The sequence below is a fragment of the Telopea speciosissima genome, chromosome 6 (assembly GCF_018873765.1).
Source record: "Telopea speciosissima isolate NSW1024214 ecotype Mountain lineage chromosome 6, Tspe_v1, whole genome shotgun sequence".
Lineage (NCBI taxonomy): Eukaryota > Viridiplantae > Streptophyta > Magnoliopsida > Proteales > Proteaceae > Telopea > Telopea speciosissima.
Genome location: NC_057921.1, coordinates 61,989,628 through 62,016,799, shown reverse-complemented (window position 1 = coordinate 62,016,799; position 27,172 = coordinate 61,989,628). Strand labels below are relative to the sequence as shown.

The following is a 27,172-nucleotide window of genomic DNA, read 5'->3' as shown; positions in this document are numbered from 1 at the left end:
AAGGTGGCCATTGGAGGCTAGGATGACTGAGAAATCTAAAACTGGGTAAAATGAGTATACTCCTTGTAAAGAGATTTAAAATTAGGGAAAGGCTTGGATGATCTTAGTCACCCCCAAGCACCTCTTTATTTATAAGAGTAATAAAAGAATAAACATATGTACATGAGCAATGTGGGACTAAACCACATACAAACAACTAAATAAATAAAGAGGAAAAAAAGTCCAGAATACCCCCCACGGTATTCTGGCCCATATCTAACACTCCCCCTCAAGTTGGAGCATATATATCATGCATGCCCAACTTGACTAAGATAGGATGAAACAGCTTGCTATTCAGCCCCTTAGTGAACACATCAGCAAGTTGATCAGTAGACTTCACAAAGGGAACACAAATGAGGCCAGCTTCAAGCTTCTCCTTGATGAAATGTCTGTCAACCTCCACATGCTTAGTGCGATAATGCTGGACAGGGTTATGAGCAATGCTAATGGCAGCTTTATTGTCACAATAAAGCATCATTGGAAGATGGACAGCAACACCAATATCCTGTAATAATCCTCTAAGCCATAGAAGTTCACAAATGCCTTGGGCCATCGCACGAAACTCGGCTTCAGCACTGAACCTTGCCACAACATTCTGCTTTTTGCTACGCCAGGTGACAAGGTTTCCACCCACAAAGGAACAATAGCCAGAGATAGATTTTCTATCAGGAGAACCAGCCCAATCGGCATCAGTATAAGCTTCAACCTTGAGGTGACCATTGGAAGACAAGAGAACTCCCTTTCCTGGAGTAGACTTCAAATACCTCAAAATACGACGGACTGCATCCATATGAGAGGAATAGGGATCATGCATGAATTGGCTCACCATACTTACAGCAACTGCTATGTCAGGTCTGGTGTGAGAAAGATAGATTAGTTTGCCCACTAACCGCTGATAACCATCTTTGTCAATAGGTTCACCCTCTTTCTCCCTAAGTTTTGTAGTGGCCTCCATAGGAGTATCTGAAGGATGACAAACTAGCAGCCTTGTCTCAGTCAATAGATCCAGGACATATTTTCTTTGAGAAAGAAAGATGCCCTTTGAAGAGCGAGCAACTTCTATCCCTAGAAAATATTTGAGAGAACCTAGATCTTTGACCTCAAACTCACGGCCAAGGAGAAGCTTCAAATCCCTGATAGCAGCATTATCATTACCAGTCACCATGATATCATCCACATAGACTATGAATAGAGGAACCTTGTCACCAACTTATCTGATGAACAAAGTGTGATCAGCATTGCTCTGCTTATAACCTGCTGAAATCTGCCGAACCAGGCCCTAGCTGATTGCTTCAACCCATATAGAGCACGTTTCAACTTACAGACTTTGTCCCTAGTCCTGTCATCAGAGAAGCCTGGTGGAATGTCCATATATACCTCCTCCTCAAGCTCCCCATTGAGGAAGGCATTCTTTACATCTAACTATTGAAGATCCCACCCAAGATTTGCAGCACAAAATAATAACACTCTGATAGTGTTGAGCTTTGCCACTGGTGCAAAGGTCTCCTGGTAGTCAACTCCATAAGTTTGAGTAAACCCCTTTGCAACTAGACGTGCCTTATACTGATCCACTGAACCATACGACCACCTCTTGTAGTGCTGCCCTTAGGAAAAAGGGAGAACAAAGGAGAAACAAAGAGGGAGAAGAAGGGAAAAACGATGGAGGAGAGAAGAAGGAGAAAAAAAAATCGATGGGGTTGGTCCCTAATTCGAAATCAGCTCTGATACCATGTAGAAACCGCTTCCTCTAAAAGGTCGACCTTGTAGGAAAGGGAGGAAACAATATGTATATCATACAGGAGCTTTTAACATGGCGGACTATCCAAAGGGGGACACGGGTGGATAAATAATTTTTTAACACCTACCCGCTCTTAGGGGGACTCGATACCGTGACCTCTGCCTGCTTTGATACCATGTAGAGAGATTTAAAATCAGGGAAAGGCTTGGATGATCTTAGTCACCCCAAGCACCTCTTTATTTATAAGAGTAATAAAAGAATAAACATATGTACATGAGCAATGTGGAACTAAACCACATACAAACAACTAAATAAATAAAGAGGAAAAAAAGTCCAAAATACCCCCCACGGTATTCTGGCCCATATCTAACACTCCTCATCAAACATTTTCACGGTCTTACCCTCAGACTGTGGAGATGAAGAAATAGTAGATTCAATAGTGGCAGAGGAATTGGCAACTGTTGCTGAGGTGGTTTGCCATGAAGTTTCCAAAAAAAAATTTTGGATATGTCCTGGGCGATCACAATGGTGACAAGTCTTCACCAAATTTGAATTATCTGAAGTAGGAGTTTTACCATAACCAGCCCCACGACCATGACCACCACCATTACCAGTCCCCCAATTGGGCCCACGGTTAGGTGGTAAAGAAGCCAAGGCTGATGTACCCACTGGAGTGGAATCACGATAATTCTCACGAGAGACGCGTAGAACTCAGCAAAAAGTATCTGATAGTGTGGCTACCTTATCACCACCAAGAATTTGAGAACAGACTGAATCAAACTCCTTCCGGAGTCCTCCCAAATGTCCCTTTGACTGCGAGCTGCTCTCGCTGATTTTGCATTTGTTCCACATCAGAGGTGATAAGAAGTAGAGAATTCAGCTCCTCATACATCCTCTTGAAGTCAGCAAAGTAATGGGTCAAAGGGCAACCCTTTCAATCAGACCTATAGAACTCCTGAGACGGATCATAGATGCGAGAAAGGTTGTTTTGTCCCGAATACATAACATTAAGATACTCCCATAGCTCCTTGACAGTGTAAATGTGAGTCAATAAATCGACAATCTGGTTCTCCATAGAATTCAGCATTTGTCCCAAGATTCTTGCATCAATAGTATCTCATAATGGGTCATCATCAGGTTTAGTCTTTGACAAATGATCCTGTTGATCACGTCCAGTCAGAACCAACTTAACAGTTTTCTTCCATTGTTGAAAGTTGGTAATCCCCTCCAGCTTCTTTTTAGTAATACGATTCGATGATGAGGATAACACCTCAGTCACCACATTCTTTGAGTGCTCAGACATTATTCACAGTCAAGAATTAGAGTGAAGTTGCAACAAGAAGTGAAAGTTCTAGAAAAAATCGATTCCCAAAAACCCTGACATATATTGATTTTGCCAGAAACCCCGACAAAAATCAACTTCAAATACTTAATCGCACAAAAATTCAATCTCTCCAGCAAACTCCAAAAATTTCCAAAAACTAAAACAAAAAACTGATTCCTCACCCTAGTGAAAAATCGATCTTAAAACCCTTACAAAATCCTAATGCTTCAGCAGCAATCTTCACTCCATATGCCCCAAACACCATAAAGAGAGACCTAGTTCTTAATTTAGGACATGAACCAGTCTCTAAACAGTCCTAAAACACAACACAGGGTGCTGCACCCCTTCAAACGAAAGACAAGAGAAGCTGCAAAAGCTTAAGCTGATACGAACACTTCAATACTGATGAGAGCCTTGAGAAAAGAGAAGAAAATAGACTAAGAGAGCTGTAATAGTGCCTAAAGCTCTGACACCATGTAAATCATAAGAGAAGAAGGAAGAGAAATAGAGAGAAAATGGGAGAGAGAGCGAGGCGATAGTTTGTGCAACTTGGGAGTCGCAACTTAATGTTTGATCTCCCATTCTATTCAATATATATAATTAACCAAGGGCATAACAGGAAAAATAAAACATAATACCTAAACTACCCTAAACATCTCAGTAGTAGCGCCTGGCACTAATACCGAGACTTACATAGTCTTAACTAACACAATTCAAACAATAATAGATTGATTAGGTTATCCATGAGTTTTTTGGTTTTAATTGGAAAAGTGACAATTGAAGCCTCAGTTTTAATCCAAATTGTTCTAATATTCAATTGTTTAATGTGGCTCAAAAGATTAGAAGTTCCATAATTTGGAAGTTAAAGGTTGTAAGAGAACAAGTAGAGAGATGAAAGTAGAGGGTTGAAGGAGAGGTGATGGTAGAATATTGTGTGTTAGAGAATAATCTCTACCACACCTATATTACTTCACTAATAAGATGTAAGGAATTACATACACCTCCCTAGGGAGGTAAAAGCTAAAGAAGAGAAAATACAATGTAAGACAATTAGACAGCAAACTTGTTCCTAACGTACCCTTACTACAGAAACTCTAACACTCCCCCTCAAGTTGGAGAATAAATGTCATGCATTCCCAGCTTGCATAATAGGGTACCGAACTGGTAAGAGGTAAGCCCTTTGGTGAAGATGTCTGTCAATTGATCACATGTCTTCACGAAAGGAGTGCAAATGCAGCCAAAGTCTTTCTTCTCTTTAATGAATTGCAGATCCACTTCGATGTGCTTTGTTCTGTCATGTTGCACTGGATTGTGAGCAATGCTTATAGCTGCCTTGTTATCACAATAGAGCCGCATAGATCCTTCAGTATAAAACCCCAACTCTTGGACCATTCACCTCAACCATATGAGTTCACAAACTCTATGAGCCATTGCCCTAAGTTTTGCCTCTGCATTGGCTCTAGCTACAATGTCAACAAGCTGTTTTTTGTTTCTCCATGTGACCAAATTACCACCTACAAATGTGCAATAGCCAGATGTAGACCGTCTATCTGAGATGGATCCAGCCCAATCAACGTCTGTGAAACCTAATATCCTCAAGTGATTGTGTTTGGCATGCAATAGTCCTTTCCCTGGAGAAGACTTCAAGTATCATCATCAAGTGGCCACTCTTGGGAGCATGCATAAATTGGCTCGCCACTCCCACTGCATAAGAAATATATGGGAAGTCATTGACAGATAGATGAGCTTCCCCACTAGCCTCTGGTACTTCCCTGCATCAACATGAGAGGGGCCATGGTCTTCTCCTAGCTTGTGGTTCTGCTCAATAGGAGAACTTGCTAGTTTGCAACCCAACATCCCTGTCTCTTTCAACAAATCTAGAACAAATTCCTTTGACATATGTTGATTCCCTTCTTGGACCTTGACACTTCGATTCCCAAGAAATACTTCAAGAGGACCCGAATTTTAATCTCAAACTATTGAGCCAAGTAGGTCTTCAGCCTAGTTATCTCAGCTCTGTCATCTCCAGTTATAGCATCACAGAGTCAACAATACTACGGTCACTACGCCCACACATATAAGACTAAGCAACTGGCAAAATCGATGTTCCTGGATCAAGAAGATAGAACCCCTTTTCCTCACGTCCACTGCCAATAATCCTCTTTGTCACCAAATCCTGAAAAATACATTGGGATGGAAAAAAAGTGACACAACAATTTAAAGATTTGGTTAGATGGATAGAAAAAATGTTAGTGTTAAATTGAGGAACGTGAAGGACAGGGTCAAGGGAAATAGGAAAAGTAACATGGACGTTGCCCTTACCAGAAATATAAGAAAGGGAACCATCGGCGACCCTAACCTTATCCTTACTAGAACAGACAAAGTATGAGTCATAACACTCAGACATACTAGTTATATGGTTAGTAGCTCCAGAATCAACGACCCAAGAAGAGGCGGTGTAAGGAGCAGATGTAGAGGCCTGCAAGGTGGAAGCTGAAGAATTTAGCATTGTTAGTATAGAGGAAGAGCTGCCCAGATATGACATACCCTGCGAAGTGCTGCAATATCATCCTGAGTGAGGGAATTGGAGTCTGTCTGTAGTCTATATGGAGATCCTATAGGTTCAACCTCAATCATCATAGTGTGTGCTCTAGCTCCCCCTCCCTTGCTACCATGCATGCCAGGTGGACAGCCATGAAGCATCCAACATCTCCCTTTTATGCCAAATTTCCCACAATGATCATATCTGAATCTATCTCTGTCATTCCCTTGGGGTGGAACTTGGCCTCTTCCTCCAACAGCTGACATAATGTAGGAATACACGTAAAAAGGGGGATGATACCCAAACCAAATGGGGAGTACACACTCTACCCAAACACTGGTAAACACAATCCAACAACCAAACAAGGCAAACATCTCAAAGAAATTCAACTCCACCACATTCGTCAAAGAATAGCTTCATCATACAACCACTAGGGAAGCTCAAACAACAGATCTCTCCAACACCAAGCAGCCGGAAGCATCACAGACCCATATTACAGGCAAAACAGAGAAAAACAGGGGCTGGCGGTAAGTCAAGAAACAAGGGGAAAATGAGTTGTGGAGTAACAACTCTTAAAATCACATGACAAGACCATGCGGGAATGGAAGTATACCCTAGGGCGATCCAAAAGGGTCCAACTCCAACACCAAAGCTAGCCGGATGAGAGTGAGAGAGAGAGAGAGTACCCATAACTTGCCCTTTTGGCTGGTTTTACTTGATTTGACCTCCAAATGTCTATTTCTTCAAATGAGATCTTCTCTTGGTGTCTCCACAGACCTTGTTAATGTTCTTTGCAAGATTTCTTCAAACATTTCACATAATAATCCCTTCCTGTAGAAGAAGCTTTGAATGGCTTTGATGAGCTCATTCTTTATGATATCCCAGGCTGCTAAAAAGAAGCCCATATTGAAGCCACCCAGGCCAGGAGATCCATTCACTTTGAGAGTTCGAATAGCAGCCTCAATTTCAGCTTCATCAGAAATAGGTCGAAGAGAGGGGAGCAGCTCTGCAGGGATGAACTTGTTAGGGAAAGGGCCAGGGTCATTTAAAGAGCCATTGAAAATATCCTTGAAGTGCTTCACAGCCATATTCTTTATATCATTGACTCCAGTAATAGTAGAGCCGTCAGGTCCCCTTAGCATGAGAATGGAATTTGCATTTGTCCTAGCTTTCAAGGAGCGATGAAAGTAGGCTGTATTTGAGTCTCCTAATTCCAGCCACTTGATCCTGGACTTCTGCTTGAGATAGCTTTCTTCTTGAGAAAGAAGGGATGAAAGCTCAGGGGTAACCTCTTGTTTTTCTTTAGCCAAAGCAACATTTAGGATATCAGATTGGAGCTGCATCTGAATGTTAGAGAGCTTATCTTTGCAATTCAAAACCTGCTGGGAGATATTACCAAAAGAGTTGGTGTTCCAGAATTTGAGGGCATCCTTGACATTGCGAAGCTTCCTGGCAAAAACAACAAGAGGAGAGGAGAAAGCATGGACAGGCTTGTCCCAAGCTTCCTGGACAGTGGATAAAAAAGTAGGGTGGGAAGACCACATGTCAAAGTATTTAAAAGGTTTTGGGCCAAAGGAAATATAGGGTTGGATGGAAAGGGTAATAGGGCAATGGTCAGAAATTCCGGGTGTATCAAAGGTGGCAATGGAGGAAGGGAGGGAAGAGAGCCAAACTTCATTTACCAGAATCCTAACCAACTTGCAAGTAATGCGAGCGCTGCCAGACCTCCTTTTGTTGTTCCAAGTGAAGGATGGACCAGTCCATCTTCGGTCATTCACCCCTATGTCTTCAATGCAATCATTGAAAGAGTTCATAGCATCCATGTCCAACCGGTCTCCCCCAAGCTTCTCATGGCTGTATCTTACAACATTAAAGTCTTCTCCAATCCCCCGAGGGGTATTTCCAATCTGGGAGAGAAAAGACCAACCCCGGGTAATGGAAGCCAAGATACGGGCAGAGTTGGACTCTTTCATATGAGTTTCTAACAAGCAACAAAAACTTGCATGAACAAGTCTAATTTGAGATCGGACAGCAGCATGCTTAGAAGGGGAATTTAGTCCCCTGGTATTCCAGAAAATACCTTGATTCGTTTGGACAGTGGGGGCAAAGGCTCCAAAGGCTCACAGAGCCAAGAAATAAAGGACCTGGGAGAGGGGGGCTTTGATGCCAGTGGTGAAAAATGCAGGAAGGGGATGGTTTAGCTGGAGGGGCTGCTGGGGAAGAGGGGATCACAAGGTCCAAGGGAATAATATCCTGAACCGAGTCAAGAGGAAACGAGGTTTGAACCGGTCCAAGGGGAGCATTAGCTTGTTTCGAGTTAGGGGGTTAAGGTTTGGGTGGGTCAACAGAGTTCCAGAGGAGGAGACCTAAGAACCCGAAAGAGGGAGAGAGGGACCAAGAATCGAAGAGGAGAGATTATAAGTGGGGGCCACTGGGAGACAGGTGGAAGAGAGAGAAGTGGTGGGACGAGAGATAGGGATAAGGGGAGTAGACTCATAATTAGAAAGGATCAGGGCTCTTTTAGAAATCGCAGAGTTGAAGGGAAAACTAGACGAAGAAGAAGGTCTAGCATAGGGAAGCACTTCGAGGGGGTTTAGAGGGTTTACCATCAAAAGAGGAGAAGCAGGAGGAGGAGGACCATTGCCAGTAGGATAGGGCACAAAGGAACCACGAAGAGGGAAATCCGACATGCGCGATCGACTGCGATGGGAGATCTAGGACTTAAGCACCTCAAGGCAAGCAGAAGCTTTTGTCGCATCATCAGAAGACAGGAGAGAGAACATTTGTTTCCAGAGGGTAAGGACCCTTGGCTTAAAGCACGAACCCCAGGGGATGCAGTGGCGAAAGACGCTTTCCGACAAAGGCTTCGACGCTTAAACCTGGTTCGAGGCCTGCCACGAGAAGGGCCAAAGTCCTCAGAATGAAGGGGACGAGACCGAGGTTGCTGGGTCTCACTATTTTCAATAGAGGAGATGGGGTCGGTAGTCTTGGAGGCGCAGAGCTTTGAGTCGTGACCAAAAGACTTGCAGACCAGGCACTGAGGAGGTTTCCAGTCGTAATGAACCTCTTGATTGAAGGTGTAATCATCTCCCTCATGCATCGTGATGAAGGTAGGAAGGGGATCAGCAGCGGAGACTTCGAAAAAAAAATTGCATAAGCAAGGCGATCTTTCCTGGAGGTTCTAAGATCAGAGAAGAGCGGGGTACCCAGGACAAAACCCACGGTGCTAAGTCCATCAATGCACCAGTAGTGGAGGGGAAGGCCAGGAAGAGAGACCCAAAGGGGAAGTGAAGAAATATCCACTCGCTAGAGCTGAAGCTGACGGTGCCATTGCCAAAGGAAAATTGGCCTTTTTCCCACATGCCAGGGGCCACCCTCAAGTGCACGAACTTTGTCCAGAACCTCATAAAACTTGAAGATAAAGAACCCATTATCAAGTAGAGAAATGTGGAGATTCCCTTGAGGACGCCATTGCTTGGAGAGTGAGAGCTTAACGGTATGGAAGGGAGGTCTGGAACCGAGAAAATTGCCCACCAAACAATTTTCCCAGAGCTTGGTTTCATCTTCAAGAAAGCCAGGAGGGCAAAGGGCGACTTTTGAAGAACCGATAGTGGAGGGGGCAACAAAGTGCAGGGGAAGACCATCGGAAGAAATAGAAGATGAATTGAAAAGGGCTCACCAGTTGGAAGTAAGGCCAGGTAAGGTTGATGGAGCAACATCGGGAGGTGGAGGTGGTGTCGGGGGAGATGGCAATGAAGGAGGTGAAGGAGGTGACAAAGGAAACTGGGAGGGGGAGGTTCTGGGGGATGGCTTCATACCCCCAGACAGACTAGAGATGATTGGAGGACAAGCAGGACAGCTAGGAGGTTCGCCAGAGAATTTCTCTGTTTTTACTGCTATTTTGTTAACCCAGATGGTTGGTCTTATCGATTGGTTTCGGTCTTTTAGAGGTTTCTAGAACCAAAACCAATACCGAACTGATAAGGAGTTTGGTCGGTCAATTTTGTCGGTTCAATTAGGTCGGTCTGATATTTTGCATCCCTACTTTATACATCAAGTAATATATGTAGCCGTGGTATTGCATCTTATTTAAAACTTCAATATATATATTTCAAATCATTGCATATTTCCCTCTGGCGGTTGGAGATCTGTCACATTGGAATTGTTCTCTTGGCGGCAGGAAGCTGTCCATCAGACCGTTAGTGTTATCTTTGAAGATCCAGGTGTGCAGGAGCTGCTTGCCAAGCTTTACCAAAAAGGTAAACTTTTTTCTAACACATTCTGTGTATAAAAGTTTTCATTTCCGTTGTGCTGATTCTTGAATAATAAATGTTTAGTGTTACTTGTTTTCATAGTACTGTGTCTTACCAGTTGTCCTGGTTCTCATGTGATTCTCATATGTACTGTTCCAAATTGGAATTTATCTTCTCGACTTTAATGTGTTGCCAACCATGATTTGAGTTCCGTTTTTAATCCCTGCTTATGGTTGCATTTGTTGCAGTAGATATGTCTTCTTTTGGGTCAAGCCTTTGTTGTAAATTATTGATTCTCCAGAAAACAACTTACAATTTGTGTCCTGTTTAACAAATACCAATGACAAACGATTTTCTTTGAGTTTCTTAATTTTCTGTTGGAACAATTTATAATGCCATGTTATTGTTTTCTGTAATGAATTTCAGATTGGTCTGAAGGATTGGTTACTGAGTATCTAGTTGCTACATTTGATGATTATTTTAAAGACGTGAAGATGTAAGCTATTCATTCTCCTGTAAGACGCAGCATTACTTTTTCAACATTTTTAAGTGTAATTCACTTTTAGGCCATTCATAATACTCTTTTCAGAATTGACAGGTTAGTTTTCATTCCCTCATTAGCAGCTAGAGTATTGTACTTGTAGCTATCCAACTATTTGTTGTACCCAGTTTAAAACTACATCTATTGGAAGTGTGGCTATAAAAGCATCACATAGAAATTCTGTGTCTCCCTCCCAAGATCATGTAGTGCAGCTATCTTTAATATGTATCTTTGTCATGTTGCTTGATAGATAGTGAAAACCTATTTGAAGTTAAAAAATGAATGAAAAGAAATTCAAAAGATAAACATTTTAAGTAACAAGGTAAATGGTCAGAAGCTGAAATTACAATAATACAATATCTACTTCAACCTGTTATACATTCTTCTTACCTAGATTCACTTTAAAAACTTCAATTTCTGCATTTACTTATATTTCTTAATTAATATTTGAATTATGTGAACACATGAACCAGGATGCTTGCATTTGGGACCTGGAATCCATTGGTCCTTCGCAAGAGATTTTCCCAATTGAAATTGGATCAATTACATTCTGTTGGGAAGTTAGGGAAAAACTAAAAGTGGGTGCATAAGAATTTGTATGATTCCTGATTGCTAGGATCCAACAGCATGTCAACATCATAAGTGTAAACAGCCTTGGGAATGAATGCTTAGATGATCTAGATCGATCACCCAGCCCCTTATTTATAATAAAATTAATCAAAGTACAATCCAAGTATGATTCCCTCCAATCCTATTCCTATTAGGAATTCCTACTACAACTAGGAATCCAAAATAGAGATCGGATAGAAGGGAAAAACAGAAAAAAGATAAAATAAAATACAAATCAACTAGGACAAATAACTAAAATACTGAGGACTAAATTACCCCTATCGGGTAAAGTAGTCAATCTCAACACTCCCCCTCAAGTTGGAGCAAAGATGTCGATCATGCCCAACTTGACTAGATTGGGGTGAAACAATTTCCCAAGCAATCCCTTAGTGAAGATGTCAACAAGTTGATCCGTAGATGTCACAAAGGGAATGCAAATCAGCCCATCTTCTAACTTCTCTTTGATGAAATGCCTATCCACCTCAACATGCTAGGTACGATCATGCTGTACTGGGTTGTGTGCTATGCTAATTGCAGCCTTGTTGTCGCAGTACAACATCGTAGGAAGGCGAATAGGAACACCAAGATCTTGTAGCAAACCTTTAAGCCAGAGTAACTCACAAATTCCATGTGCCATAGCTCGAAACTCAGCTTTTGCACTAGAGCGAGCAACTACATTTTGCTTCTTGCTACGCCATGTGACAAGATTTCCACCTACAAAGGAGCAATACCCAGAAGTAGACTTGCGATCTGCAGAACCAGCCCAATCAGCGTCAGTGTATGCCTCTATCCGTAGGTGACCATGCATAGACAGAAGAATTCCTTTTCCAGGAGCTGACTTCAAATAGTGCAAGATACGAAGAGCAGCCTCCATATGTGAAGAGTAGGGATCATGCATAAACTGGCTCACAGTACTCACGGCGACAGCAATGTCAGGACGAGTTTGTGAGAGATAAATCAGCTTCCCTACAAGTCTTTGGTACCGGCCTTTATCAACAGGCTCACCCTCTTTCTCCTTGAGGCGAACAGTAGGATCCATAGGAGTATCGAAAGGATGGCAGCCTAGCAACCCGGTTTCAGCCAATAAGTCTAGGACATACTTCCTCTGGGAGAGAAAAATGCCTTTAGAAGATCTGGCCACTTCAATCCCAAGAAAGTATCGTAGTTTTCCTAGATCTTTAATCTCAAATTCTTGTCCAAGGAAGGTCTTCAACTATTTAATCTCATCACCGTCATTGCTAATAACCACTATATCATCAACGTAGACTATAAGAACAGTGACTTTTCACCAGCCCTCTTTATAAAGAGTGTGTGATCAGCATTACTCTGCTTATAGCCCATAGAAATCATGGCCTTGTGGAATCGGCCAAACCGTGCTCGAGGTGACTGCTTCAGCCCATAAAGTGCACGCTTCAGTCTACGCATTTTTCCTTGATTGCTGTCACAAGAAAACCCTGGTGGAATGTCCATATATACCTCCTCATCCAATGTTCCATTTAGGAAAGCATTTTTTACATCTAGCTGCTACAAATCCCATCCAAGGTTGACTACACACGATAATAACACACGAACAGTATTTAACTTTGCAACGGGTGTAAAAGTTTCCTGGTAATCAATGCCGTATGTCTGAGTGAACCCCTTGACCACGAGCCGTGCCTTATATCTATCCACGGTGCCATCCACCTTCTGTTTCACCACAAACACCCATTTACATCCAACGGTTTTTTTTCCAGGTGGAAGAACCACAAGCTCCCATGTGTTATTTTTCTTCAAGGCTTCCATTTCCTCCATCATAGCTGCCTTCCACTTTCCATCTGATAGAGCTTCCTGCCAATTGTTAGGAATACGAACAGAAGAAAAAAAGGAAACAAAAGCACGAAAGGATGGGGAAAGGGAATCATAAGAAACAACATGAGATATGGGATGCTGAGTGCAAGTTCTGACACCTTTGCGAAGAGCAATAGGTAGGTCAGGAGAAGGAACATTACCAGGTGGAGAGGCAGGTTCTGGATCCAGGTTCGGCAATTGGATGGGCACTGGAGCAACAGTTGATTAAACCTGCTTATGTTTCCTTGCATAGGTCTTCACAATACTTTCATCAATCCTCCTCGGAAATTCACTAATAGTCCTCTGGACAGGAGTCTGGACAGGGTTAGATTGCTCCCCCTGAGTAGAAATAGCCTCCCCCTGTATGGGAACCTCTCCCCCTGACTCAGGGGGAGTACTAGGGGCAGGCCGAACAGGTTCAGACTCATGGTAAACAGACTGAAGTGGAGGTGGAGAGTCAATAGTCAGCACATCTTCACTAATACTCTCCCCCTGAAGAGGTGGGGACACATAATATGGAACATTTTCATGAAAGACAACATCCATGCTGACAAAAGTCCTGCGGGATGGAGGGTAATAACATTTGTACCCCTTTTGTGTAGCAGAGTAACCTAAGAAAATGCAGCGGAGGCTACGTGGGTCAAGTTTACCAGGGGACCTTGTATCCCTGGCATAACAAACGCAGCCAAACACCTTAGGTGGGACGATAAAGGAAGAAGAGCCAAATGCTAGCTCAATAGGGGCTTTGGAAAGAAGAACCCGACTGGGCAGCCTATTAATTAAATAGGCTGCAGTAAGGACAACATACCCCCAATAAAGGGAGGGGACATTGCGAGCAAACATAATAGCCCTAGCCACTTCCAAGAGGTGGCGGTTTTTTCTCTCAGCCACACCATTTTGGGCTGGAGTGTCTACACACCTGGTCTGATGGAGGATTCCATGGGCAGTAAGGTATTTTTGGAACTGACCTTCCATATACTCTTTCCCATTATCACTCCTCAAAATTTTAAGAGTGGCATTAAATTGGGTCTTAACCAATTGATGAAAATGCTGAAAACATGAAAAAACTTCATTTTTAGTGTGCATAAGGTATACCCAAGTGAACCTAGAATAGCAATCAATGAAAGTGACATACCACCGATGGCCAGTCAGGGAAGCTTTCCTACTGGGCCCCCACACATCAGTATGAACAACATAAAATAAGGAAGAAGATCTTTTATTAGAAATAGGATAAGTTGACCGTGTCTGTTTGGCCAAAGACACAAGGCTCACAAAAAAAGTCTTCCTTATTACAGTTTTTAATTAATGCTGGAAATAAATGTGATAAAGTACCTAAGGGGGGTGGCTTAGTCTAGAGTGCCATTGATGTAAATCAAAGGAGAAAGATGCCGAAGGTAAAGCCTGAGGAGGTGTAACGCCATCAAGCAGGTACAATCCGCCATGCACTTTACCCGATCCAATCGTCTTCCCCGATTCCAGTTCCTGAAAAACACAGTGAGTAGGGAAAAAAGTCACTTTATGATTCAGGGATTTAGTGATACTACTAATAGAAAGAAGGTTAGTTGTAAATTTGGGAATGTGCAATACAGAAGACAGAGTAAGGGAAGGAGAACAAACAATGGACCCTTTCCCTGAGATGGAAGAGAGGGACCCATCAGCAATTTTGACCTTATCCTTACTAGAAGCAGGAGAATATGTATTAAAAAGGTTGGAAGAACCTGTCATGTGATCAGTAGCACTAGAGTCTATGATCCATGGAGTGGACACTACTGATGCACAATGACCAGCAAAGGAAATACCTGTACGGGCGAAGAAGGAACCTGAATTGGCAGCAGACGTAGTAGAGGCAGCAGATATGTTCAGCATACGACGTAGAGCCTGGAGTTCTTCCTGGGAGAAACCGATGTCAGCAGTGGAAGTTGGAGCTACACTTTCAGTGTGATTGGCTTTGTTTTTAGACTTAGTACGACCACATTTGGCCTCAAAATCAGCTGGCTTCCCATGTAATTTCCAACACTGAGCCTTAGTGTGATATGGTTTGTGACAATGCTCACACTTAACAGGCTCTTTGGTAGTAGTAGTAGAAGCAGCAACACTGTCAGAAGAAGCAACAGGAGTGGGACTAGCAGTCTGTAAGGCTGATCTCTCAACTTTGGGAGTAATCATCATGGCAGCCCTCCGTGTCTCTTCACTGTGAACATAAGAAAAGGTCTCCTCTAGAGTGGGGAAAGGAACCCGTCCAAGGACTTGCACCCGAATAGGGTCATAGTCATCATTGAGGCCAGCCAGGAAATCATAGACACGAAATTGGTCTACATAGGTGTGGTAGGCAGTAATATCAGCAGTAGTAGTAGGCTGAAACCGAGCATAGTGATCCAATTGCTGCCATAAACACTTGAGGGCAGCATAGTATTTGGTGACAGACATCTCCTTCTGAGTAGTGGTTTGGAGTGTCTTCCTGATTTCATAAACCTGAGCACCACTACCTGAACGACCATAAGTGCCCTTGACAGCTGTCCATATCTGTGTAGCAGTGTCAAGGAGAAGATACTGACTAGAGAGGTCAGTGGTCATAGAGTTCAGAACAAAAGACATTACCATTGCATCATTGGCAGCCCATTTAGTACGAGCAGCACCTTCTTCAGTAGGTTGTTTGGTGGTGCCAGTAAGATGGCCAGTGAGTCCCCTACCAGCCACTATTAGGGATAATGATCTGGCCCAAATTAAGTAGTTTGTACCATCAAGCTTAATGGCAGCAACATAGGGAAGAAAATCAGACCTAGTTTGATCTCCTCCAGAAGTAGCAGTAGTCATCTCTGAGTCACCCATGATTCAGCCAGACAGAAAAAATCAGATCTGCAAAAAGAACCTGATTCGAATGTGAATGATGGGTTTTGAATTTGCAGAATTTTCAGCCGTCAGAATGGGCTGAAACCTTGGTCGAGTTCCCTTCTAATACTAGGGAAGATATCCTCCAAAAATTAACTCTTTCTGATGAGCCAATAAAAATCCCTAAATTTTGACAAATTTAGGAAGAAAATTTGATTGCAAAAAACTGATTGCAGAAAAATTGCAGAAAAGTGCAGCACGGGATCTAAATCACTTCTGCAGTCTTCAACTAAGGACTGGTTTAGACCAATAGAAGCAGGAAACAATCTCCATAAAAATAGAAATCAAACTTCAGGTGTAAGAAGAGCTCGATCTCCAAGGATGGAAATAACCTGCCAGCAGATTTAGGTCACACCACTGTTCTTCGATCTTCAATGAGGTGACATTGAGGGCAGCAACTAAATTTGCATTAGATCACCTCACAGTTGCTGCCCTGATGTAGAGAAAGAGGCCGAAAGTGGTGGAGAGAAAAGAAAAAAGAAAAAAAACAGAAACCGAGAGGGGGAAGACCAGAAAAGAAGAAAAAACTGAGAAAGAAGAGAGAACCAGAAATCGAGAAAAGCTGTTCCTAGATCAGATTTGGCTCTGATACCATATAAACAGCCTTGAGAATGAATGCTTAGATAATCTAGATCGATCACCCAGCCCCTTATTTATAATAAAATTAATCAAAGTACAATCCAAGTATGATTCCCTCCAATCCTATTCCTATTAGGAATTCCTACTACAACTAGGAATCCAAAATAGAGATCGGATAGAAGGGAAAAACAGAAAAAAGATAAAACAAAATACAAATCAACTAGGACAAATAACTAAAATACTGAGGACTAAATTACCCCTATCGGGTAAAGTAGTCAATCTCAACAATAAGCAATATTAGATACAGTGTTATATAGTAAACCTGATATTATGCTTAACAAGTACAACAAAACAAAGAGTGGAGGAAAAGTATAATGATTTTAGGAGACAGTCCATCAATGATAAGGGCTGTCTACTGTGAATAATTTTTAGGCTGTGAATGGCCTTCTTCAGATCTATTCCCATCATATTTGTCAAGGTAGTGCCTAGGCAGTAAGATGGCTATGAAGTACTGAGGCAACCAGTTGCCATTGTATTCAAGGTGTTGAGACCTAAAAGAAAATGCTTGGGGTGGGGGAGAAGAGGGGAGGTGTGGAGATGGGGCAAAAGGAGGAAAGGGGGAGGAGGGAAAAAGACGAAGATAGGAAGCGTAGCTGTCAGAGTCACTGCTAAATCCGCAAAAGAAGCAGCAGCAGCAGAAGACAAAGAAGAAGAAGATGTAGACAATAGCAGCAGCAGCCAATGCCACTGGAGGAGATGCTGCTACATCCAATCCATCTTACAGCATTTCTTTCATCGTCCAGCATCGAGGAGAAGAGGAAGAAGATCCTGCATCCTCTCCTTCTGTGAATGAATGGTTCTTCATAAATTAAAGGATATAATCTTGTATTGTATGAGGGCGAGCCTTGGCGCGACGGTAAGGTTGCTTCATTGTGACCTAGTGGTCGCAAGTTCAAGTCTGGAAACAGCCTCTTTGCGAAAGCAGGGGTAAGACTACGTACATTATGACCCTCCCCTGACCCTGCAGTGGCGGGAGCCTCCTGTACTGGGTACGCCCTTTTTTTAATCTTGTATTGTATACATTACACCTTATATTTATAAGAAAAAAATATTCATTTTACACATAAACCCATTTAAAATTGAAGTTAAGAAGAAATTTAGTATTTTACACATAATCCCCTGGGGAGTCTTCATATAGCATAGGTTGATCAATAAGGTGCTACGCCCATATCAACTAGGCACCTGGGCTCACCTTCGCACAGTGACAGCTATGTTCCCTGCAAGGGTCACTAAGGATTTTTATTCATGTGGTATTGGATAATTTCATTTGTTTGACCTTCTGATAAATATAGGATGTTTTCATGCTTTCGCCGAATAGATTTCCCTTGGGCGCTGATGAGGATGAAGTTGTTGATCACTTGCTAGTTCATTTTTCCAGTCTTAAGAGGAATATGGCTGGCTTTCCTTGCCTTGTTTGGTGTTTCTTGTGCCACCTAAAGAAGGCTGGTGACTTTGTAAACTTATTGAATGACTCCCAATGTCAACACCATGGAGAAGATTATAGAAAGAAAGGAATATTCGACTGTACTATAGAAAGAAAGGCTGGTGACTTTGTAAACTTATTGTATTTATATCCTCTTTTGCCAATTAACTCTATTCAAAGTTGTACGTGTTACCAGTCCTCAGCTATGAATGTCTTTCCTCACCACTTCCCCTAGCTTTATTTTAGGCTTACCCCTGATTCTTAGTCCCTCCAATCTGAATCATATCACTCCTGACCAAAGAATTGAAAACTCTCTGTTGCACGTCTATATCGCTTCAAATGACTCTCTCAACTTCTCATGTATCAAAGGTACTCCTAAATAAGCTCTAATTTGTTTATCCCTTATTTTGTAATTTCGAGTATTATGCTCATCCATCTCAACATCCTCATTCAGCTCCCTAAATTTATATCTTTCTTCACTGCCCAACATTTAGCTCTGTGCCTCCGTAAACCATTGCTGGTTGCACAATTATCGTATAAAATTTCCCATTGAGTTTTAATGGAATACGTACATGGTTTGAGGAATCGAGCTTGGATCGGCAGAATCAGCCAGCCCCACAGCCAATCCCACCTGATTCAAAATGGCATAAATTGGATCGGCCGATCTGATCCACCAGATTCAGATCACCCTATTCTTCTGATCCAAAAACATAAGATGCATGACTGGTGGACCTCATGCAAGGCTTCTGGAAGAACCAAGAAGGGGAGAGGGAGGGAAAGCTAGGGAGGGGAAGTTGGAGCAGCCGAGGGGAGGGGGTGGGGAAGATATCGTGGGTTGCAAGCCCAGAAGCTGACCATCTGGTTCCAAGAGCTGGTGCGACAAGTTTGATGTTATTTTTGGCCAGCGGGCAGGGTCAGGTCGTCATATGGAGAGTTGTGGGTTCATTGATTGCCGATGGGCTGGTTATCATAATAGCAGCTTTGTTCCAGGAGGTTCTTGAGACTAGAGTCACATTCGCAAACGTCATCGCTGTCGACCAGGGGAAACTGGAGTTGTATACTTGCAAAGTTGCATGTTGTGGTTGATTTTTGGGTGGTGGTGATGACGACCTCAGTGATTCTGTCTTCATCCATGAACAATGACTCGCCCGGCTCATTTCAATTGGTTTGAAAAACTAAGGTTCCATCGTAGAAATTCCTTGATGTAAGCTTGATTGCCGAACCTATTTTTTGGGTACGAAAATCAAATTGCAAAGATTGGGTGGAGACAGGAAGCTCGGTGTCTCATTGGAGGAGAAAATGAGTGTGGGCATAGGGATAGTCAGCGAGATTACGAGTGGAGAGGGGCAAGGTTTAGAATTTTGGTTTTGACCCGGGTCAAAATATTTCAGAGTTTGGTGGTCAAATAGTCATATTTTGGTCCAAAACTTTAGGAAAACCCTAATTAAGCATCACTGAACGTGTTTTTTTTTTTTACCTTTAGATTGTAAAAACGCACCCAAAATGGTTGTTTGGCTTCGGATCCTTGGTTGCTAGTGTACGTCGTACCCTGCTATATACTTTCTCTAATACAGCATGTAACCAAAGACAACAAATAACCAATCCACACACACCAAAGTTAGAAGATGAGAGAGAGAGAAGAAGAAGAAGAAGGAGAGAGACGATGGAAGAGGAAGAAGAGGCAACTGTAGAACACGATAGATTGAATTAAATCGTCTATCGTGTTCTGCCCTGTTATTGATAATACTTATATAAATTGTACTCTTTGTAGGAATCATACTAAGAGACCAACACTGATTACAAGTATAGCCAAAGAAGGAAACTACATAAACATAACATATCACGATAGAAGACACTTCCCCTATTGTGGTAATCACCAAAAGACTAGATGCCAACTGTACCACAGGGGATTAGACATAAATACCCCTATGATATAAGTACATAACACTCCCCCGTCAAGCTGGAGCATATAAATCACCCGTGCCCAGCTTGGAACAGTCTTTCTGGAAGGCAGGACTAAACATAGGCTTGGTAAACACATACCCAGTTGTTGTGCAAAGGAAACGAATGGGGTAAAACAATTAACTTCAGCATAATTGCATTCTGCACAAAGTGACAATCGACTTCAATGTGTTTAGTCCTTTCATGAATACTAGATTACTGACAATGTAGATACCAGCTTGATTATCACAGTTCATCTTCATAGGTTTAGTAACTGGAAACAACTAAGACAGCCAATAAGAAAAGTCAATAAGGCCAGGTAAAGCACCTCTGGTCAGTAAACAAAAGCTCCAACCAGTAACTGAAAACCAGATAGATAGATAGATAGATCTTCAAATTGGAGAATGTATAGAGAAAGCTGCTCCAACCAGTAACTCCAACAGGGAAATGTCGATGTAGATATGCTTGGCACCCTCAATCCCAGAGGAGTCATCACCAGAAATAATGATATCTGTTGGTTGAATCGTGGGTCATGGAGATGGAATGAAATAATAGAATGGCTTGTATTAATGATAGAAAGGCCCTCATAGAGGGGAAGTTACAAATAATAGAAGCTAGGCGATGTGGGACTAAAACCCACATAGACAACATAAGCTAATAACACTTAATAACATAAAAATACCCCCAAACGGACCAGAATACCCCCAAGGTATTCTGGAGTACAATATTCTAACACTCCCCCTCAAGCTGGATTGTGCAAATATGAAAGAAGGAAGATCCAGCTTGGACTAAAAGAGAAAACTCTCTACTAAAGAAAAAACTCTCTCCATAACAATGCTAACACTCCCCCTCAAGTTGGCGCATACAAGTTACTAATGCTCAACTTGAATAAAATGGGAAAAAGTTGTAGCAGAATCCAGCTCCCAAACAGACCTTCAAGAACTTAAAAAAAATAGACCTTCAAACTTGGACAGACTTGAGCAGTAAAAAGGCATCTCTCACCAATCTTTGTCTAATAATGAATCTCTGAAGTATAATCTTGAAGATAAGTAACTAGGGTAGCCGTCAGATGAGTCAGGCAGCAGTAAAAAACAAGCAGCGGAAAAAAATCAACCCAATTTGTAGAACCTCATATAGGCAGGTAATAACCAAACATCTTCAAAACTTTTGACACCAGCTTCCCCCTCATGGCAAACTTAACCCAATAACAAAGTAGATACCCTTTGGCAATGGTGAAACCTCTGACCTTCTATGTTTTGCACCAAGTATCCCAGCATGTTCTGTTCTCTGCAATGGCTGCAGGTATCCTGTATATAATCCACCCCTCACGTGTAGTGCACGTGGACATATGAGAGATGATTGTAGAGATAGGGCAAAACAAAACATTCCAGAGTTTGTTAATGGCTGCCAAGTGTAATGGAAAAAGAAGAAAAGGCAAACAAGAGAATACCATGATCTTCCAAAGTGTTTATGGGGAATGCCAGGGTATGTTTCGGGAGGTGGTGAAGGAAAAATAGCAGTGGGATTATGAAGGAGTAAATTATGCAACATAAAGTTCTAACCATCTTCCATCGATCAAACAAACACTTTTGATGGAAACCCCTGCAGGGGAGAAACTCCTAACTCCAATGGTTAAATCTGAGAAGTATATTGATCTGATTTGAAGTAAGGAAATGCTCCATCTTTCAAGGCTTGATCAATCTTCAAACAGGGAGGAGCAATTGTGCGAAAAACTCCAAGGTAGAAACTCCCACATGCTAAACAGTACTAACGAAGATATCCGGACAGTAGGTGAATGAAGAAGTTTCAACAAAGACTGGATCAGATCTGAATCAGTAACAATGCTAGGATTCAAGCTCCAAAGTATGCTGGATTTGAACCAGAAAAGCTCCACATAACTGAATAGGTTCGTAGGTGCAGCCAATAACCGGGAACACACTGTTGTAGTCCCAAAGAAGCTGATCTCCAGGGTAGCAAATTTGAGTCTTCCATAACGAAAGAAATTCGATCTCCAATAAGGGGAAACTCAGTCATAATCATAGGGCAGCAGTATGCCACTTGAAGGCAGTAGTAACACATCAACCAGTCATGCTGACGAAAGCCAATCAATAATACCAGCCAGATAGGTAGTGAAGCTCAAAATAACCAACAAAGACAAGACAAATAACCAGAGGAATCCATAGGCAGTTGAAGCAGCCCGCCATAGAGGAATAAGTAATTGAAATAGGGTATAAATTGAATAAACCAAGCCAACAGAATGAACTGTAATTTTTACTAAAAAAAACCAGATGAATGATGCTGAATAATGGGCTGAATAGTCCTCTGATGTTTATAGAACTCTCCTCAAAAAAATCAGCAATAGTGGACTGCCCTAACCCTTAGATCGATTATAGCCAGGGTTTTGTAAAAAACCCTGAAAGTGAATATCGATTGTAGGGAAGGGGGCTTCAACAAAAGTGATGATGACTTGTCAAAGGTGCTGGCTTCTTGTAATACATGCTGACCACAACTGCTGAAATGGATCTCCAGTTCGAATGACCAATCTCCTTGGTAATTGAGACTGGATCTTCATGTGGGAGAAATACCAAAAAATCGCAGAAAAGGAGGACAGCAGCTATCTTGTGCAGTAGACCTTCTTCAAGCCATAAATAGTTGAAGTAGAATGTCCTTCTTAAGGGTAGAAACATCAACAAAAAATTCCAATAGCAGCAAACAACCCTAACCCTAAAATCGATATGGGTCAGGGAGAAGGATTGATTGGGGTTAGGGGTCTTCAAACACTTGGAAAGAGGCTAATACTGAGGTCAAGTGATCCTTGTAGGTGGAGTAATCATCCTTCCAAAAGGCAGCAAAAACTGAAACCTGTAACCCTAATGTCGATTTGAGTTAGGGTTTTAATAGAGAACTATAAAAGGCAGGATGAGAAGAATTTGCTGTAGGGACAAATCCAACCATCAGATTGTGTTCAAACTGAGGTCGATTAGGGCTTCGATTAGTTGGGAAATATCCCTGAAATATTGGCTACATCTGACAAGGGAAACCCAAACATCGATTGGAGTTAGGGTTTTGAAAAACCCTGACAAGGTGAAATCGATTTGGGGATCTAGGCTGGAAAAAATAACAATTGATGGAGATAAAGAAAAAGGGAAGTTAGGTTTAGGAATAGGGTAGAATAGGGCTGGAAAAAGGCTGCATAGGGTGTTCCTAAATTAGAGGATCAGGTTTATAGAGATCTAATCTCAAAGAAGGTGAACTCCAAATCGCAGATGAGGCTTCCAGCAGGGTTTTAATGAAAAAATTCGAAGAGAATGAAAGAGGGCAGCAACTAAATCATTGGATATTTTATTTTCCTCATTAGTGCTGCCCCCTTATATGGGTAAGAAGAAGAAAACCAGTAGGAGGAGAAAACCGAGAAAAGGGAGAAGAAGAGAGAGATCGATCGAAGGAGAAGAAGGGAGAAATAGGGTTTTTTTTCCTCTCTAACCTAGATCAGACCAACTCTGATACCATGTTGGTTGAATCGTGGGTCATGGAGATGGAATGAAATAATAGAATGGCTTGTATTAATGATTGAAAGGCCCCTCTATTATAAATAGAGGGGAAGTTACAAATAATAGAAGCTAGGCGATGTGGGACTAAAACCCACATAGACGACATAAGCTAATAACACTTAATAACATAAAAATACCCCCAAACGGACCAGAATACCCCCAAGGTATTCTGGAGTACAATATTCTAACAATATCATTTACGTACACAACCAGGATAACCACCTTGGACCCACGTCGACAAACATAAACAGAGTAATCAGAGAAGCACTGTGTGAACTTATAACTACCAATGACCTTGTTGCATTTGTCAAACAAAGCACCAAGGGATTGTTTCAACCCATAGATGGCCTTGTGAAGGTGACAAACTTTTGATGCATTCTCCCCTGAGCCACATATCCAGGAGGTTGCTCCATATACACCTCCTCTAAATCACCATACAGGAAGGTGTTTTTTATATTAAGTTGAAACAGAAGCCAGTCAAGATTATCAGCCAAGGATATCAAAACACGAACAGAGTTAAGGCAATCAACTGGAGAAAATGTCTCAAACTAATGAATGCTATACGTCTGAGTATATCCTTTAGCGACCAAGCAAGCCTTTAGTCGTTCAACAAAACCATCTGGGAGATACTTGACAGTGTACACCCACCAACACTGCAAAAGATCCTTCCCTGGGGGTAAGTCAGTAATAGACTATGTCTGACGATCTAATAAGCCATCCATCTCTACATTCATAATGTTTTCAACCAGGATGTAACAAGGCTTCTTGGTACTTAGCAGACACACAATAGACAAAGACAAAGCAAAGGTACGAAGTAAAGGTGGAAAATGAGAAACTGAAACAAATTTAGAAATCAAATAGGCAACATTAGATTTTTTTAGTGCAAGTTCTCATTTCTTTATGAAGATCTACTGGTAAGTCAATGGAGGTAGAATCCTCAGGTAAAGGGTCTGATGAAGTAGTGGTCTATGTCGAAGGATCAGCCGGAGCCGTCGTAGTCTCCTTGAAGCATCGCTTGTATACCTACAATGGCTTTGGTGGGGAAATAGAAAGGGGAATAAGTGCAGGAATGGGTGGAGGATCAAGGAGATGAGTATTCATCTTATGACTCTCAATAGAGAAATATGGTGTATCTTCAAAGAAGGTAACATCAGCGCTAACAAAATACTGATGCGAAATGGGATCATAACATCTAAATCCCTTTGGAGTGCGAGCATACCCAAGGAACACACAGTTGGTAGCATGCAGAAATAATTTATCAGAACTAGGGCAAAGGTTGTGAACAAAGCACGTACAACCCAAAACTCATGGTGGTAAACCAAACAAAGAGGATGTGGAAAAACCATAGAAAATGGAGATATATTGTGAAGGACAGCAGATGGCATACAATTAATCAAATAGCATGCAGTCAAAACAGCATCACTCCAATAACACTTAGGAACATGCATATGAAACATAAGGTAGTAAAGAACGAAAAGGAAACTACTTACAGATAAACTTGGACTATACTGAAGACGATAAATAACGTAATAGAACTAGGCTGGTACACCATACTGCCACGATATTTATGCTTTTAACATTTCTAATACTAAATAATGTAAGAAGAGCATCTTTGAGAGAGGACACAAACATTCCTTCATTCAATCCACCTGCGATGGGGACAATAAAAATAAACTATAATCCCAAAGACTCAAAATAAAAAGAGAGAAAGAGGGGAAAGTGATAAAACCTGACCTGGATGCTAAAATCACCATCCATGTAAACATTACAAGACCCCTCAAAATTGAAGCAGAGGAAATCTTCAGAGACGGCACCACCCTCGAGCATCATCTGACAAAGTGGGCGGGGATTGATGCAACTCCATCTTTGGAGGGATCGATGCACGCTGCAGAGAAAGAGTAAGAGAGAGACTATGATGATCGCCAGATCAGGACCCAACGCACGCCGCAAAGATTCACAGAGGGTTGTAGCCGTCCCTGATGAAGTGGACAGAAGTGAATAGCTCAGCAGCTTGGAGAGCAGAGGGAGAGTGAGAGAAAGTGAGGGTTTGATAGTCAAAGGGTCTAGGGTTCATATCTGTGGTTAATATGTTAAAGTAGTTTATTGTTTTGGCCGGCTCGGTTACGGTAGTTTAGGTAGGTTTAGGTTTCGGATTGGTGCTGGTCAGTCAAGGTCAAAACCAGGATGACAGATTATTAAACGGGCTGAAACTGTGACCAGACCATTTATTAAATGGTCAGTCCAGTTTTGGGTTTAATTGGTCAGGTCTGGTCATGCCTGCCAGTGTTGGCTGGGTTTTGACACCCCTAGTCAACCTTGGAAAGCGCCATATTGAGAGAAACATTGCAGTTGCACACCTAGCCTGGTCCTGAAGTCTGAAGCTCAAGTTCTTCAATCCAAATCACCTGAGGGTTTCAAAATTTCAAGCCCCACAGTCAGGGCACTCGAGACTTAAACCCAGTTTGCAAAAACAACAAACTCTCTCACAATGAGCAGAACAGTGAGAAGCAAGAAAACAAAGGAAAAAAGGAAAATAGAAAAACCATGGCTTAGGTAATATCTTGTCATCCTAGGCAGCATAGTTATCAAGGCGGCAAGGCGACCACGGCGTTTGAGGGCCTTCCTAAGCGCCTTGGCGATAGGGCGGCCGCAAGGCATCGCCTTGGCGGACAAGGTGTTCTAGTGTTCTTTTTTTTATATAACCATTTTATTGGGCACAAATAGCATATTAAAAATTATATAATTCTATTCTTTGCCAAATAAATATTAAAGAGTCAAACCAATGCAAGATATTCATCAAAAAAACAAATTAACAAACTAAGTTCATCATATTATCATAGCAATATAGCATATAAATATGAAACAACATTATAAATTATTAAATATAAAGAATAAAGGGTTGGTAAAGAATATATTAAAAATAGAAACTAATAGGAGTAAAGAATACTAGAATAGTATTCCAATTTCCAATCATGCAACAAAACTACAAAACCATTCATAAATATGAAATAGTTACAAGTTCTGGTCTTGTGATCACTTCATTTTAGTCCAATAAAGAAATCATTCAAATGGGTTATGGGTGAGTGAGAGTGATACGGTGAGTTGGAATCGATTTAGGTTTTGTTTTTTTTAACATATGATTCCATGCTTCTCAGAGCATGGAACCAAACCATACAACCAATAACAGTATGGCAATTAGAATAACTTAAACAACATAAAAAAAGTAAAAAACAGAAAGTTTTAAAAAAAGGACACTAAGGCGACCGCCCAGAGGATTAGGCGTCCTAAGGCGCCTAAGGCGACGCCTTAGAGACCAAAGCGCTCGCTTTACTTACATACCATAAGGCGTCCAATTGCCTTGCCCTTATAAAACCGCCTTAGTGCCATGGCGACGCCTTAATAACTATGCTAGGCAGGTGCACACATGTTGATTGCAGACCTACCCATCTGTGTGGTGCTTGTTGCCTCGTCAATTTCTTGAAGATTATGAACCTCTTATCCAGTTATCCCCCAAACCCCTTTTTTGTTTGGCACATTAACCCCTTTCCTGCCACATTTTAACCAAGTGACCATACCGGTGCGCTTTTTGGGCAAATGTCCCTCTATCATGAATGTTTGGAAGTCAATTAGATTTATCTGCATGTACATGTACTGATGTACCCCTACCAAGTCCTATACCCAAAACTATGGAAGAGGTCACCATTCTCTGCTTGCTCAATTTGATGGTTCATCTGTTCCTGTCATTGTTTTCATATAGGTACATTGAAGAAAGATCTTTCAGGAGATTTGTTGAGGCTTGTTTAGAAGAAACAGTGGTTTTTTATGTTGATCATCTAATCACTCAGGTTTGTCTTGG

At 41.7% G+C, this 27,172-nt stretch overlaps 1 protein-coding gene across 1 annotated transcript in view; it reads left to right on the top strand.

Annotated features, from left to right (window-relative positions):
• The window catches only part of LOC122664800 (exocyst complex component SEC6), a 94,664-nt gene that overhangs the window by 66,311 nt on the left and 1,181 nt on the right, over positions 1 to 27,172 (top strand). The window contains exons 19-21 of the mRNA XM_043860781.1: positions 9,824 to 9,902; positions 10,323 to 10,392; positions 27,074 to 27,161. Coding sequence (XP_043716716.1) covers positions 9,824 to 9,902; positions 10,323 to 10,392; positions 27,074 to 27,161 — 237 coding nt within the window. The remainder of the gene's footprint in view (positions 1 to 9,823; positions 9,903 to 10,322; positions 10,393 to 27,073; positions 27,162 to 27,172) is intronic.